The 17,834-nt window shown below is 42.1% G+C and overlaps 1 protein-coding gene across 2 annotated transcripts in view; it reads left to right on the top strand.

Moving 5' to 3' along the window:
- Positions 1–3,977: 3,977 nt before the first annotated feature.
- The window catches only part of LOC135519647 (polypeptide N-acetylgalactosaminyltransferase 13-like), a 50,279-nt gene continuing 36,422 nt past the window's right edge, over positions 3,978–17,834 (top strand). For both annotated transcript variants that reach the window (XM_064944889.1, XM_064944888.1), the window contains exons 1-2: positions 3,978–4,433; positions 10,016–10,278. In XM_064944889.1, coding sequence (XP_064800961.1) covers positions 10,137–10,278 — 142 coding nt within the window. In that variant the 5' untranslated portion in view covers positions 3,978–4,433; positions 10,016–10,136. The remainder of the gene's footprint in view (positions 4,434–10,015; positions 10,279–17,834) is intronic.

Genomic DNA, 17,834 nt, shown 5'->3' with positions numbered 1-17,834 from the left:
AGAATAGTTGGGTTGTTTTTTTTAACCCATCATTTAGAGTGCATATGTTTTCTGAGCATCTGATATGGTACGAACACTGTCAGGCAGGTTTCCATTAAACCCCAGACTGATCAATGGGACTAGGACGTCACACATCAATCCTGGAAAAAGCAACCTTGCTCATCACATTGGTTTCAGTGGTTCACCATTGGGGGCTCCAAGAGTCAATCTCCAACAAGGTGCTAATGTCACACATTTTCTCTCAGTGTGCCCTGTCAATTATGACATTTCCACACTTTCAATAGAATATACTGCAAAAATAAATGTGGTGATATTAAAATAATAAACAGTACATGTTTAATATATTGATACAGTATAAAATGTTATCATTTTAAGGGTTTTGTAATCAGAATGATCTCAATTACAACTGAAATAGTCATACTGTGGCCATGATTGTTTGAAATTAACACAGAGCAGATTGATGGAAAATCAGAATCGCTCAAACTGAAAACGTCAACATAATTACATGATGAATTTATTTCAATAAACAAAGATAAACTACTGTTGTTTTATTATATATCCACCTTTCATGCATTTAACCACTCACTATTTACAAAATGTTCAATAGGAAACCCATTAGACACATTGACTAAATCATTATACTGACTTGCATATTGTATGCAAAAACACATAGGTATTTTTCAAAAACATTCATTCATCCCCATTGCTTTAGCAATACGAGACAGTGTTAGAAGTAAAAAACGATTGTCACTTTGACAAATAGGCTATAACAATCTAGTGCGTCCAATTCAAATGATAGTACAATTCAATTGACATTGTTTGTTTGTCTTTAACAAAAAGTGAAAGATGATTTTGGCTATATACTTCTTGGAGATGTGTGTCCTTAAAATGTTTAGCCCTACCCCTAATTTGTCCTCTGACTGTTCAGTCACCTGATGGAGACTGGATTTTATGTGAAAATTGAGCTCCGTCTCTGCTGTTGGTGAAAACTGGATTAATCATCTGGGCATCAGTGGTAGGACAAATCATTTTGACAAAGTCTCCAAAAGCGCTCTTTGGGCTACTAATATGCTCCAACAATGACTGTTTCTACCTCTTTGGATGGTCTTCTGTCCGTCACCAAAAAGTTGATCATTCCCTCTGACTTAATGAGAAGGTTGCAGCCTAGAAAGAATATACCGAAAACCACCGTGAGCGATAACACGCACATAACGGCAATCTGGACAACTCTCATGAGAAAGAGACTTCTCTCATCCAAGGTCGGCGCCACGAAACCATTATCAGTCACCACTGATGAAAAGTTACAACAAAAAATATCTTCAGTCTTATTGAAAAGTCCTGAGCTCTCCGTTTGATTGAAAGCGGTAGAATTCATCTCCACTTTTCAACGTTCAGTTGGCACCACAAATAACAGCCAAAAGCGCACTTTCAAGCGCAATTTCAGAAAAATTCCCCACAAGCGCAGAAAAAAATGAAGAGTGAGAACCAGGAGATTGAAATGCCACCTTTAAATCTGGTATAGGTCTTCTGGTGTGTATCAAACTGCTTTGGCTTCCCAGCCACAGTGCATTTATGATGTCCCAGCAACCCATGGTTATTATAACCTACCTGGTTGGGTGAAACCATTTCAGGACGCACAGGAGAGTGCTGTTTTCAAAGAGTGTATAGTAGTAGCGCCACCATGAGCATGATCAATGAAACACGCAATGCGTAATTGGACGGCTGAAAACCCTGCACCTGCCCATTCCATCCAGTCCAATAATGGTGAAAACAAATGCAATTTGGTGAAAAAGTGCAATTTTGGAATCAATATCCAATATTGGTTTACATTTTTATCATGTAGCAGATTTTTTATTTTATATTGTTATTGTCAGTTAATACAGTCTCAAACTCTGTCGAATTCGCGTCGTGACTCTTTAATTTCATAGGTGCGCAGTGTAACTTGATCGAGCTCGCACGCCGGTGCCGGGTACTCAGGCTCAGAGTTTTTATTTTGGAATCATTCCATTGGTCCATATGTACGTCAAGCCTAAACTCTTTCGTCCCTGCACTCCGGGCGAGCTAAACCAAGTGTATATTATGATCAATACTGTAATGAAACAGTAGGGATCAGGGCTCGAACCCGTGCGGCTAGAAGCATGCTCGTGCGGAGGGGTCGATTTCCGCGCTTATAAACCCAGATTGGTTACACTACTCCCTCTCAAATAGCGCGTCCCCGCGCTAGCTTGCGACTCCGTTTTACAGGAACGCGCTCACCGGCCAAGCACAAGCACTGTAGCGGATGCAAGGTCCGATCCCACTTCTGACACCAATGTAATGAAACAGCAGGGAGCAGGTCTCGAACCGTCGACCTTCGAGAGCCCGAGGTCCGGCGAAGGCATGCTCGTGCGGCAGGGTCGATTTCCGCGCTTATAAACCCAGGGTCATTACAATACTTTCACTGACATCTAGTGGATGTCAAATGGTGTATCAAAAACGAATTAATTAATTAAATTGTAATTAATGTATCCTTTAGAAAATACATGCATATATTGTTGTTTTCCAAAGTATATCCAAATGCAATCAATTCTAGTCTGAACTATGCCTTTTTAATTATTATTACTATGCCCAATATTTGACCCGAACTATAGTCTTTGACCTACGGTTCCTGTACCCTATTGGTATAAATGCCTCACTTTTTACTGTTACGTGTTGTTGGAGCTGAAAGCTGAATGAATGTTCTATTATTGAGATAATAAAGACTTGAAAAATATGCCTACTGTTGCTCATCCCTGGTTCCAAACTAAATCATCAGCAGATGGCAGTATAGTACTTGATGTAGAACAGTGACACAATTGTATGTAACCTCGTATTATTCTGTACACAAATCCGGGAAGCTCCAATTAGGATGATACCGTACATTATGTTTGGTATGGTTACGTTAGACAGATACTTTAGGCAAAAATAAAAGGTTAGAGGATGGGTGGACATTTAACGTGAACGTTTACCAATCCAAAGGTTGCGAGTTCAAATCTCATCATGGACAACTTTAGCGTTTTAGCAACTTTTAAACTACTTCCTACTTTTTTTACTTTGCCACATCTTTAGCATGTTAGCTAACTATCCCCCTTAACCCTTTTAGATAACCCTTCGCCTAACCCGAACCTTAACCCTTTTATCTAACCCTTCCCCTAACCTTAACCATAACCCCTAGCCTAGCTAACGGTAGCCACCTAGCCACCTAGCTAGAATTTGTAACATCATATCTTCGCAAATTGGTAACATATTGTATATTTTGCAAATATGTAACATATAATACAAATTGTAATTCAAAAACATATCATAAGAAATGAGCGATTGGCATCCCAAAATGAATACATACAATACGAACCATACTAAATGGAGTCTCAGATTTACTTACAGAATAATACAAAATGCTCTGAGACCAGGTTGTGGCATGAGCACAGAGCAGTGCTAACATAGTAAACCGAGGTATAGGTTACAAAACTGGCACTCAAAACATTTTCTGTTCAGTTTTGCTGTGATGATAATTAGGGCCAGATTGAGAAATGATTAATTCTTCTGGGTAATATTGGTTTGTATAAGGTGCCAACGTTGCTCCTAATTTAGGTTGAATTGATTTTGAATTGTTCATATATCAACTCAAATTTTGGAAACACCAAGCGACAATCACACAATTTGAACAAAGACTTTATAACTATCTACTGACTATTTAACGTTATAGATCCTACATATTAACTAATTCTTAACTGTGTATAAACTACTTATATTTTCAGATATAGCCTACAAATAATTCATACCATATTCATACAATATGCCGTGTGTAACCTATGCATTTGAGTTTTGTGCTTTAAGCTATTTCCCATATGATGCACACTGAAAGAAATACATTTACCAGACGCCCTTGATGCTCAGGATCAGCAGGACTTCCTGATCGACGTGACTTGCAACCAATTACGGATGAATAAAAGGACTATTGCCTCTATAGTTTTCATGGTAGATTGCACCAGAACGTATCGCCTGTCCGTTACCCCGTTATACATTATTCTTTCCGAGAACAGGTGGATACAAAGACATACCATTTTGCGCTGCATAGAATGTTAGAGATTACAGGGGAACTTGTTTAGGCTACAATATAACGGTAGTCTACGTGTCGCGTCGGGGGGACTGCGGTACATCTGAAGACGGACTAGCAAAGACTGTCAAGCAAGGAAGATTGCCAACCAGCAACATCATCGGGACGTAAAATTATGCTCTTCATTCAGATACAGGTTTCCCGTCTGCGGAACATTTGGATTGATAGTTTGATTTACCATTTCAACCATTCAAAAATGATTAGTGAATTACATTAGTGCTGTTAACCCAATGCAACACGTTGCTGGCAAGCGAGACATCATTGTGCCATTAATTGATTACAATAAGACACATTTTCTGTAAGTATTGTACAAAATGACATGTTTCTTGAATGACGTGCTTTCATCTTTCAGCATTCAGACAATGTCATAAGAGATGGCTACAGTAGAAATGTTAATTTGGAATATAGCATGTTCTAGTGTTCCGTCTATTAATTACTAGATTCTAGACTGTCAATTAGATATTGCAGGAATGTAAGGTCCTATATCAGCCTGCTGCTGATATAGGCTGTATCTACAATATTTGTTGTAACATTGTCGCTAAGCTTTCCAATTAGATCATCTTAAGTCTTGAATGTAGGAATGAGATCGATGAGCTGTAGCCTGGATATACACCTGTCCTTCTGCAGCAGTTTGAAGTCAATACCCTACTCATCCATCATAATGACAAGATTGTTGTGGAGGTCCGATATCAAGGATGACATTTTGCCACACGATTGTTCTAGCAATTTACCTTTCGATATAGTGCTGTGTGGCCGGGTTGGGGGTCATTCAAAAATGGGGAAATCTTTGACACAAATAGCTTCGCTTTTTTCTTTTGCTTCTCTTCACTTATTGAACAGATGTCCTATTGTAATTATTGAATTGGAATTTCAGTATTACTTCCTGAATTGACTTCCTTGTTATCAAATTGAACCCAACCCTGCAGTGAGACACTGGTAACAGTTGAAGTGGTAGTAGCCAGTGGGTTCTCAAATAGGTCAACAAGTTAAGTCTCACTTAGCCTATTTGCTATGGACACGTTGTCTTTAGATCAGTTCAGCTGTATAAAGACAACAGATGAATCGATATGTTCCCTTTTAGCCTCTATTTATCGGTCTGCTGCTGAGTGGAGGGAGTGTGCGCTTGGCTTTCCACCATATCACACCCTGTGGGTTGTCTCTCACTTCATAATGGTCTCGATGAATCGAGTGGTACGATACTTACATTACGTCCTCTTCCTGGGGATCTACCGTCCTATAGGTTTTCAGTCCAACCCTAATAAAGCATAGCCTCGTACTACCATCCCGATCTCGTGAGCTTGGGATGGATATAAGTGCACAGAATGGGCACCTGGAGGAAAATGGGGGAGGGTCATGCTTTTTCAATTTCAGTCAAGGGGAGGGTTAAGTATTTTTTTTTTCAATGTAGTCCAGGGGAGGGTCATGTACTTTGTAAATAATGAAATGTTGATATTTGTCAGTGTTTTGGAATTTGTTGCTTATTAGGCTATATATCGATGTGTGGCCGATGCCGCCCCTCATCTCTGATTCTCCGCTGGGCGTGCGCCTATAGGCTATTTAGTGTGGTCTCAATCAAACGATCCGTAGCCTATAGGCTATTTAGTGTGGTCTCAATCAAACGATCCGTAGCCTATAGGCTACGAAGTGCATTCTCGGAGAAGAACAGAACAAAGTTATATTCATAAGATAGCTTCTGGGATGATGTAAATACAACTAGGCTGCATTACACACTTGCAATGAATATTACAATCCTGAGCCCCGGCCTGCTCTGCTCTTGCTGATTCCATTTTTTTTGTGTGTGTGCTGCCTAACCAATGGCTGTGCTGTGTAGGTCTATGATGGCAGTTCAGAAGGAGAGTCAAAGGCTTCCTCTGAAAAAAATGTATGATTAGGCCGAGTCCAAATAATATAGTCTTGAACGCGGACTGGCCTATAGCCTATATGCTCTGTTCGGTTTGAGAATGAGAGTGCGAAGCTACATCCTGCTATAGCCGAGGAGATAAAAAAAATGGACTTTGCTTGAAAAGTAATCTAATTCTGTCAGTATCAATTGATTAAAGATATTCACTTTTTGTACAGTAGAAGATGTTTAAACCCAGACAGCTTTTAAGGAAACACTTGTGACCCTCTCAAGTTGGGTTAAGCCATGGAAGAAGAGTAGCCAGCAGTGTCACTAGGTCTACTCTGTCTGGGTAGGTTAACTTGTGGAAGTACCATGCTCAGATTCCTAACGAAGTCTCAGATTCAATTATTTGCAAAAAAGGGGACAGTTTCATTGCAGACAAGACACACTGATTTAGAATTGGAGAAATATGATCAGATGAACACATGGGCCTATCTCTCTGTCCATTCTTAGCCTGTAATTTTGGTAATGTGTGTGGTATTTCAAAATATTCTGCTAATATGTCAAATGATGTAGAATTGCATGAAATGTTTAGAAAAGGCCATTTCTTCTTGGACCTGTAAATACGATGATCTTTCCATGTCTACTCTTGTCTACGGTGGTATGCGAACCCACAACCTTCTGGCCCACAGCCCTGTGCTCTCTCAAAGTTCATTCGTTGCCATGTAGCCTAATGCTTACAGGACAAAGAACAGTTTCTAAAACTGCATATCTAAGGCTCTGGTCTGTCCAATAAGTGAAGGTAAATGGCAGACAGGTTCTCTGCTATCCATTTGATGTTTTCATTATTATTTTGGGTATAGGGGAAGGTCACTTGTTTTTTTTTTTCAAGCGTTCAGGGAGGGTTTAGGTCAAATATATCTTGCTGAACGGATGGCCATCCATTTTTCATTTCAGAGAGGTCCGATTTTCTCCTTGTAACTCTTATTATAAATAACGCTCACTCCCTAAGTTCACGAGATCAGGATGGTAGTGTGAGGCTAACCAAAGCACACCTGTTTTTACTAATTAGCTGCTCACCCAGACCTTTAAATAGCTGAATCAGGTATTTTGGGTTACGGCTGGACTGAACCTACAGGACGGTATCTCCAGGATGAGAGTTGTGGGGCCCTGCCCAATAGATATGCCACTAAAGTATTCCCTCGTGTACTTTAGTAGCACAGCCCACCTCTTCCCTTTGTTATTGACGTCGTCACAGCACCCCATTGGATCGGAGCGACGGACGGACTTAAGAGGATCAGCCCTCTAGTCCATCCTGATAATCATTCCCTGTACCCTGAATGCCTAACGCTGGACGATTTGTGCTGATTTATCCTTTTCTGAACATTGTAAAAGATTGGGCTCAAAGCGCTCCCTGTCATAATGCTTATATCAGTGGCACTGGAGTGTACCTAAGTGAGCTTGTATTAAGAGAAGTTCAGTCTACTTCTTGAGTGAAGAATCATGTACTTCAGATAATTCTGCATCTGGGATTCCAGAATAAACCAGTCAGAAATGATAGAGAACATTAGCGCTGAATTGCCATTGTTTGAACTTTAGAGCAGCCTTGTTTGATGTGTAGGAGTATGGAGACAGTCAAACAGTAACTGTCAGTGTCAGAGGTGCCAATAAATGTTACACTTCTGGCCCGTGGGTTAAAGCGCCAAAGCGTCGCCACGGTCAATAAGTTTTATGTTGTTCCGACAAGTGTTTTCAGCTGTAATGAGGGGAGAGACCTTGTTGTAGTGCACTGCTCAACAGACAGGAAATATTCATCCCTGCAGATGGTTGGACTAATGACCCAGCCGCTTCAGAGGGGGAACGCGAGCGCCGCCTCCAGCCTGGTTGGTGGCACCAGACCCAAACATTGCACTCGACAGTTCTAAGCAGATGGCCGCGGGAAAACACAGCAGACATGTTTCCGATTTTTTTTTTTCTCTCTCTGCAGAAATTAGCATAGAATTCAATATGATGAAAGTAGCGTGGAGCAAGGTTCCAGCGGTCTAGTGTTACTAGGCGTTGGTCTCTTTCATTTCAATCAGATTTATGATGTGTTTGAAATGGAGGATTTGAATACCTTATCACCGGAATCTATACATTTTTATGGTTTGCGAAAAGTCTGCAACGGATGACAACATTGCACACAAAGGAGTCTTTATTTTATTAGACTGCCATTCTCAAGGCCATTTTGGGGCTAATGTCCCACCTTAGATGTAAATTTGGTTAAGCTTTGTAGGCCTACTTATGACAGAAAGCGGCCAATGATGAACCATTGTCAGTGTGACTGTTGTTTACAGGGCTGTGACGCTACTAATAAACATGACTGGGCGACCAGGCTTGTTTTTGGAAGCGATAACAGTTAACTCAGGACAGACTTGTCATCTACTGTGATTGACGTATACAGGAAGCAGAGGGGGATGTTGTGAGCGCAACGGCGTTCAGGGAGGGTTGAGGTCAACTATATCTTGCTGAACGGATGGCCATCCATTTTTCATTTCAGAGAGGTCCGATTTTCTCCATGAAGCCCTTATTACAAATAACGTTCACTCCCTAAGTTCACCAGATCAGGATGGTAGTGTGATGCTAACCAAAGCACACCTGTTTTTACTAATTAGCTGCTCACCCAGACCTTTAAATAGCGGAATCAGGTATGTTGGGTGAGGCCTGGACTGAACCTACAGGACGGTAATCTTTGTTTTTGGAAGCGATAACAGTTAACTCAGGACAGGCTTGTCATCTACTGTGATGGACGTGTACAGGAAGCAGAGAGGGATGTTGTGGGCGCAAAGACTGCACTACGCTGCACCTACGCAGCAGAAGAATGATAAGGAAATGGGAGAGTCAGATTTCCTTCTGGGGATGAGTCTAGAGGGGTGTTATAAGAACCATCCATTGGCATAGGGCCTTGAGCATATTGGAGGATGATGTGGGTAAACAAAAATGCGCACACACACATACACACACACACACACACCACTTCAACATACACCAAGGGGGTTTCTGTTTTCAGTTGTATTTTTGCGTGTGGTTCTGTGACCGCGTTTATGGAAACTCAATGCCCCACAGAACACTCCAATACCAGAATTTGTGTGTAAGACAGAAATATTTGATAGCCTTTTATGCCATTTAATATGGTTTAATTTCCCTCCGAAACGAAAACGCAAGACGTTGGGATCATGGATAGCTCTTATTGCTTTACAGGACATTTAAAGGGAAAGTACCACAGTGCCACATACCTTTTAGTCAAAGCAACCTTCTTGTACATCATAACATTGGATTGGAGATGAACATTTGTAGGAGGAAAATAGAAAACGTACAAAGCATGCTCTATTTCAGTTGTGATCTAATCCATCACCATCGTAGCAAAGTTGTCAGGTGGATATGAATTAATATTATGAAAAGAGTGTCCATTTTGTTAACACTGTCTATTTATTCTCTTTGGACTGCTTCTTTTAGAGCGGTCTTGTTCGGCACATCTATTGTGATTTTTTACACACACACACAGTTTCATACAGGGAGAATTGAATGCAGCTTGTTGCCTCTGTAAACCAGTAATTCTCCTTAGAGAAAGTCACATTACATAGCGAATTGTTTTTTTTTTCACGTGAAATACTAGTGAGGTATTCATTTCATTCCATTGAGATTTCTGTTCCGCACAAACATTCTCATTGGACTGAAATCTATCTGCCTGGTCTAGGCAAATCTGCCAATAAACCACAGATGATATGCAGACTCTCTGAGGAAGGAATTAGCTTTCTGCTTTTCTCTCTCAAATGGAAAAATACCAAGTCATTGTCAACAACCGTGTTCCATACCAAAAGACATGTTCAAAGGAAGTTAGCTGTTGGTGGAAGCTGTATGGTGAAATCAATGAATTCTCCTCAGTTTCATTGTCACAATGTTCACTCTTAACATTTCATCAATTAAATGTTTTCTTTTCGTTTCTCAAAGTCCTCTCTCCAACCAGGTCTGTGTGTTTTTCTCTCCTCTCTCTGTAGTGGGATGACATCCCGGTGTGTCTCCCGTCCGTTACTTTGTTTCGTCTCCAGAGTTCCTGCTTTCTGTCAGGGGCCAGCCTGCTGATTCCTCTCTGCCGCCACATCACGCCACGGGGGGCCGATGCGGCGTTTCGTATACTGTAAGGTGGTGCTGACCACCTCGCTTGTCTGGGTGCTGGTGGATGTCTTCCTGCTGCTCTACTTCAGTGAATGTAACAAATGTGACGACAGGAAGGACCACTCGCTGCTGCCTGCTCTCAGAGGTGAGCCCGAAATTGAATCAACTTTATTAATCCCATGAGGTGAAATTAGGTTTCTCACCAGCAAGACACAAACAACAACACCAAAAGCATACTTCAGAGATGCATAGACAGTGCACCGATGGTTGGTGAAACAAGCACAACTGATGACTTCCATAGAAGCCAATTGATTTGATACTATAGTCTTGAAACCTAATCAAACATACATTAGAGCGTTTGCTCTGTAGATGTGGGTTTGTGGCCCTGCGAAACAGTCACCATGACTCAGGCTAGACAGACATTTATTTGACACCGATTTGCCAGCTCGACACGGTAGTCCAACTCAAACAAGTAATTGTCCGATGTAAACACAGCAGTCCTATTCAAATTACACTATTCTCATGCGATCACTTTTGGGAAGTTTGGAGAACAAACACCAAAGTAACTTCAAAGAAAAGCAATGGAGTTATTAATCAACTTGTTGAATCTCAGCCTGGGTGCACAATTAAGAGAAAAACACTTTGAGAATGGGAAAAGGGTTGAGTTTCAAATGGCACCCTATTCCCTGTATATCGACACTACTTTTGGCCAGCGTTCATAGGGCTCTGGTTGAAGCTAGTGCACTTTTATAGGGAATAGGGTACCATTTGGGATACACTATGCCTTGATCCAACTGTTGGCTTCAGTTGGATCTTCCGTATCCCTGGTTAATCAAGCTTATCCACAGGATTGTCCTTTCCTTCTTTGGCCCAGTATTTCACGACATGGCCTTTCCAGTAAGCAGGTTTCCAAGTGGCCCGCTAAGCTGCTTTCAGGGTTGGAATTGGGGAGAAACCTCTGCCAGAATGAAGCTAAAAAGTTACGCGGCCTTCTCGATTCCAGACTCATTTCCGTCACAACAAGGGCCTGAAGTTAGAGTACATACGAGTTACTTATGCTCTTAGTTGAATTGAAATGGTGTTATCCGGTTTGGCACATGCGCTCAGCATTGAGGTCATTTTCCGACTAAATATGTCAGTGTAAGCTTTTGGGGGAATTAATGGCTTAGGATTTTGGCAGTCTGTCACCTATTCTCTCTGTTGCTTTAAGAGGCTCCAATGAACATCGTAAAATGTATTTGGTTGGACTAATGGTCTTTGATCCTTGTATTACACATGTTAATATTATTTAGTTTAGGCCTTTTTTTGACATTCTTAAAGGGATAGTTCACTAATATGTCATTATGTCATTTGTGTGAATCCCTTAAATAAAGTGCACGTACGCGGAGTATGCCAAACATTAGGAACCCGCAGAACAGCCTCAATTCATCAGGGCATGGACTCTACAAGGTGTCGAAAGCGTTCCACAGGGATGCCGGCCCATGTTGACTCCATTGCTTCCCACAGCTGTGTCAAGTTGGCTGGATGTCCTTTGGATGATAGACCATTCTTGATACACACAGGAAACTGTTGAGTGATGCAGTTCTTGACACAAACCGGTGCGCCTGGCACCTACTACCATACCCTATTCAAAGGCACTTCAATCTTTTGTCTTTCCCATTCAACCTCTGAATGGCACACATACACAAATCAAATCGTAATGGTCACATACACATGGTTAGCACATGATAATGCGAGTGTAGCGAAATGCTTGTGCTTCTAGTTCTGACAGTGCAGTAGTAACTAACTAGCAATCTAACAATTTCCCAACAACTACCTAATACACACAAATCTAAAGGGGTAAATGAGAATATGTACATATAAATATATTGATGACCGAGCGGCATAGGCAAGGCGCAATAGATGGTATAAAATACAGTATATACACTTATGAGTAATGTAAGATATGTAAACATTATTAAAGTGGCATTATTTAATTATTTAAAGTGCCATTGTTTAAAGTGACTAGTGATCCTTTTATTAAAGTGGCAGTGATTGGGTGTCAATGTAGGCAGCAGCCTCTCTGAGTTAGTGATGGCTGTTTAGCAGTCTGATGGGCTTGAGATAGAAGCTGTTTTTCAGTCTCTCGGTCACAGCTTTGATGCAGCTGTACTGACCTCGCCTTCTGGATGGTAGTGGTTGTGAATAGGCAGTAGCTTGGGTGGTTGTTGTCCTTGATGATCTTTTTGGCCTTCCTGTGACATCGAGTGCTGTAGGTGTCAAGGAGGGCAGATAGTTTGTCTTTAGTTGATGCATTGTGCAGACCACACCACCCTCTGGAGAGCCTTGCGGTTGAGGGCGGTGCAGTTACCATACCAGGCTGTGATACAGCCTGATAGGATGCTCTCGATTGTGCATCTGTAAAAATTTGTCAGGGTTTTGGGTGACAAGCCAAATTTCTTCAGACTCCTGAGGTTTAGGAGGCACTGTTGCGCCTTCTTCACCTCACTGTCTGTGTGGGTGGACCATTTCAGTTTGCCTGATGTGTACACGGAGGAACTTAAAACGTTCCACCTTCTCCACTGCTGTCCCTTCGATGTGGATCGGGGGGTGCTCCCTCTGCTGTTTCTTGAAGTCCACGGTCATTTTCTTTGTTTTGTTGACCTTAAGTGAGAGGTGACGACAGGCCCGTCAGAAAGTCTAGGACCCAATTGCACAGGGCGGGGTTGAGACCCAGGACCTCCAGTTTGATGATGAGCTTGGAGGGTACTATGGTGTTGAATGCTGAGCTGTAGTCAATGAACAGCATTCTTACATACAGTTGGGCAAAAAAGTATTTAGTCAGCCACCAATTGTGCAAGTTCTCCCACTTAAAAAGATGAGAGGCCTGTAATTTTCATCATAGGTACACTTCAACTATGACAGACAAAATGAAAAAAAAAATCTAGAAAATCACATTGTAGGATTTTTGATGAATTTATTTGCAAATTATGGTGGAAAATAAGTATTTGGTCAAATCCCAGAACCACACGGGGGGACCTAGTGAATGACCTGCAGAGAGCTGGGACCAAAGTAACAAAGCCTACCATCGGTAACACACTATGCCGCCAGGGACTTAAATCCTGCAGTGCCAGACATGTCCCCCTGCTTAAGCCAGTACATGTCCAGGCCCGTCTGAAGTTTGCTAGAGAGCATTTGGATGATCCAGAAGAAGATTGGCAGAATGTCATATGGTCAGATGAAACCAAAATATCATTTTTTGGTAAAAACTCAACTCGTCGTGTTTGGAGGACAAAGAATGCTGAGTTGCATCCAAAGAACACCATACCTACTGTGAAACATGGGGGTGGAAACATCATGCTTTGGGGCTGTTTTTCTGCAAAGGGACCAGGATGACTGATCCGTGTAAAGGAAAGAATGAATGGGGCCATGTATTGTGAGATGTTGAGTGAAAACCTCATTCCATCAGCAAGGGTATTGGAGATGAAACGTGGCTGGGTCTTTCAGCATGACAATGATCCCAAACACATCGCCCGGGCAACGCAGGAGTGGCTTCATAAGAAGCATTTCAAGGTCCTGGAGTGGCCTAGCCAGTCTCCAGATCTCAACCCCATAGAAAATCTTTGGAGGGAGTTGAAAGTCCACGTTGCCCAGCAACAGCCCCAAAACATCACTGCTCTAGAGGAGATCTGCATGGAGGAATGGGCCAAAATACCAGCAACAGTGTGTGAAAACCTTGTGAAGACTTACAGAAAACGTTTGATTTCTGTCATTGCCAACTTTGGGTATATAACAAAGTATTGAGATACACTTTTGTTATTGACCAAATACTTATTTTCCACCATAATTTGCAAATAAATTCATTAAAAATCCTACAATGTGATTTTCTGGATTTGTTTTCCTCATTTTGTCTGTCATAGTTGAAGTGTACCTATGATGAACATTACGGGCCTCTCATCTTTTTAAGTGGGAGAACTTGCACAATTGGTGGCTGACTAAATATTTTTTTGCCCCACTGTAGGTATTTCTCTTGTCAGATGGGATAGGGCAGTGTGCAGCATGATGGCGATTGCATCGTCTGTGGACCTGTTGGGGCGGTATGCAAACTGAAGTGGGTCTAGGGTGGCGGTGATATGTATTACACCCGCGCGTGGTGCTGATAGAATTTAGGTATCCTTGTTCTCAAATTTGCTTTGTTAAAATCCCCAGCTACAATAAATGCAGCCTCAGGATATATGGTTTACATAGAGTCCAGTGAAGTTCCTTGAGGGCCGTCTTGGTGTCTGCTTGAGGGGGAATGTACTACGCTATGATGATAATTGACGATAATTCTCTTGGGAGATAATATGACTAGCATACGCCCCCGCCCTTCCCCTTCCCAGAGAGGAGAATATCCCTGCCGGCGCGATGCATGGAGAAGCCCGGTGGCGGAACCGATTCCGACAACATATCCCTAGAGAGCCATGTTTCCGTGAAACAGAGAATGTTACAATCTCTGATGTCTCTCTGGAAGGCAACCCTTGCTCGAATTTCATCTACCTTGTTGACAAGAGACTGGACATTGGCGAGTCGTATACACTATCCATGTCTCAATTGTATCAAGGCTTAAAAATCCTTCTTTAACCTGTCTCCTCTCCTTAATTTACACTGATTGAAGTGACATCAATAAGGGATCATAGCATTCACCTGCATTCACCTTGTCAGTCTGTCATGGAAAGAGTGTGCTTAATGCTTTGTATACTCGGTGTATGACTACAATACATTTATATACTGCAGTTTCTGTGTAGTATTGTATAATTTGTATTTTATTGTGTAGCAAAACATGTATTTTACACATGTTGGTTTTAGATCGGATGAGTACCTATGATATCCATTTGTGGTAATTATGCAACCAAATGTATTACATCAATTTACAAGCCTTACAATATTATACAACCATATAAGCACCACACTATGACTAAGGAATCACAACGTATGAAGTCCTAAAGTAAGCCATATGGATTGGATCACTCTCAATTGCATTATATCTCATTTGGACAAGTGGATGCCGATTCTAGCGTGTACACAATCTAGTCAATAGTGGATTTTTAAAGAATGTTTGATTCCAGGTGAGGGTAGGTACACCTCAGTGGTGGATCGGTCTATTTTGGGTACTGCATGAAGTTATGATTCGAGTGTTACTAGTTGTATATCCTGTCAATATGACACATGATATACACGGTCCAATGAAATGCTTACTTGCAGGTTCCTTCGACATTGCAACAAGAAATAAACGATAAGAGTACCAACATAAAGGAAACGGGTGCCGTTTGACGTTAAAACCCAACAAAAAAGTTTGACGAAAGCTGTGCAAGAGGGTAAAGAGTTTGGTCATGGGTAAGCCATTGTAGCAGACGTCAGAAGTATTCAGTAACCACTGACTTCACTAAATAGATTATTGATTTTATTAATCAATTATGTACATGTAGTCAGCATTGTTTGTTCCCAGAACATATGTGCAATCTCTTGGTGTACAGTGGAGCTGTACAGTTGCTCCTATAAAATAGACAAAATTATGTTTTTCTGTTTTTGAAAATACATAGAACAATACTGACCACATTGTGTTTCAAACCTTCTATAATCTTGGAATTTAGGATATATACTTACAGAAAAATGCCAATTTTCCTAGCAGTGTGTTTGTGTAAGGACTAAGCCAGCAGTGTCAATTTCCTTTCAATTCGTGCCACATTAAGACCGAGACAACCAAGTGAGGGGAGTTCCTAACTAATTAATGACCTTAATTCATCAATCAAGTACAAGGGAAGAGCGCAAACCCACAGTCACTTGGCCCTCCAGGAATTGAGTTTGATACCCTTGCACTAAGCCAATTGAGTGACTTCACCAAGTGCTAGCCCTTTATAGTGCACTACTTTTGACCAGAGCCCTCAAAGGTAGTGATCTAAATAGGGAGCCATATGAGATGCATCCAGTCTCTTAACGCAGCAACCTTGTACAGGCCACAAAGTCCCCTTCCACTCTACAAAGTAAAATAAGCATAGAAATGGCTTGAGGATGTTGGAAATCAAGCGAAGATCATATAATATAATCAGAGCCGCCTGCAGATCAATGTGATATCCCACATGGCTTGAGCCTTTGCTCCCACTTGATAAGCAGGCTTCACAGCCTTTCTGGAGAGAATCAATGATTCCAATTTGAGTTTGAAAATCACATTGGGAACTGCTGATGGGAACCAAAAGGGCACAGTTCTTTTGAAATGGAAAACAAAATGGAAAATGACTTCGATTGCCATTTGAGTAATTTAGTAGATGCTTCTATCCAGAGTGACTTAGTTAATGCATTAATCTTAAGCAAGGTGCGACAACATACAGGCTTAGTAAACAGCTACTTTATTGAGGAAAAGTAAATCAGCAAAGTCAGAGCTAGAAGGAGGGGGGGGGGGTACTCCGCTGTCCTAGCTTCAGGGGGAAGCTGGTTCCGCCATTGGGGTGCCATGCCAGGACAGAAGAGCTTGGACTGAGCGGGAGTTGGTGGGAGGACCAAGAGACCAGAGGTGGCAGAATGGAGTGCTTGGGTTGGGGTATAGAGTTTGAGCATTGCCTGAAGGTAGGGAGGGGCAGTTCCTCTTGCTGCACTTTAGGCAAGTACCATGGTCTTGTAGTGGATATGAGCTTCGACTGGAAGCCAGTGGAGTGTGCGGAAGAGCGGGGTGACATGGGAGAACATGGGAAGGTTGAAAACCAGGTGGGATGCAGTGTTCTGAATAAGTTGCAAGGGTTTGATGGCACATGCAGGGAGCCCAGCCAACAGGGAGTTGCAGTAGTCCAGACGGGAGATGACCAGTGCCTGATTAGGACCTGCGCTGCTTCAAGGTGAGGTAGGGTCGTACTCTACTGATGTTGTAGAGCATGAACCTGCAGGAGTGAGTCACTGCTTTGACGTTTGCAGAGAACGACCGGGTGTTGTCCGGGGTCAGTCTTGTAGAGGTTAGCTCAGTCTTGTAGAGGTTGAGCTTGAGGTGGTGGGCCGACATCCAAGATGAGACATCTGCCAGGCACGAAGAGATGCGCGTCACCACCTGGGTGACAGAAGGAGGGAAGGAGAAAAGTAGTTGAGTGTCATCCGCATAGCAATGATAGAGACCATGTGAGAACATGATGTAGCCGAGTGACTTGGTGTATAGCGAGGGCCTAGAACTTATCAAGGGGTCAAGCTCATTGAGGAACTCTCCCAGGGCACCTGCTGGGCGATAGATGAAAGCAATGTTAAGCCTGAGTGGACAAGTGACAGCATATAATTAAAATGATATGGATTTGAAAGAGAAAATCTACAGTTTTGAGAAATTAGTAGCCCTGCGCCACAACGACGACGACCAGATGCTTTCGGACTATGAGAGAAAAAGTAGTCAGATGGAGAAGCAGTGTTCTCTGGGGCTATCCATGTCTCCGTCAGGGCCCCCACCCCCAAAACAAACAAATCAAGGGATTGAATGGCAGCATAGACTGAGATGAACTCTGCGTTCTTGACCGCAGATCAGGCCGTTCCAAACGCTGCCAGAGACCCAAAATTGCACAGCGGTTGTGCGCTAAATTAGAAGGGATGTAGCCAGGGTGTGGGGAGCGTCTATAAAGCCTACAGGGGAGAGGAGTGTACAGGTATAGAAAACACATACGGCAGTTACCAAAAATACAACAACAAAAAAGCTACACGAGATCAGGAAAATCA

The sequence above is a fragment of the Oncorhynchus masou genome, chromosome 29 (genome assembly GCF_036934945.1).
Source record: "Oncorhynchus masou masou isolate Uvic2021 chromosome 29, UVic_Omas_1.1, whole genome shotgun sequence".
Taxonomy (NCBI): domain Eukaryota; kingdom Metazoa; phylum Chordata; class Actinopteri; order Salmoniformes; family Salmonidae; genus Oncorhynchus; species Oncorhynchus masou.
The sequence above is the reverse complement of the archived record's forward strand: the minus strand, read 5'-3'. Positions and strand labels throughout refer to the sequence as shown.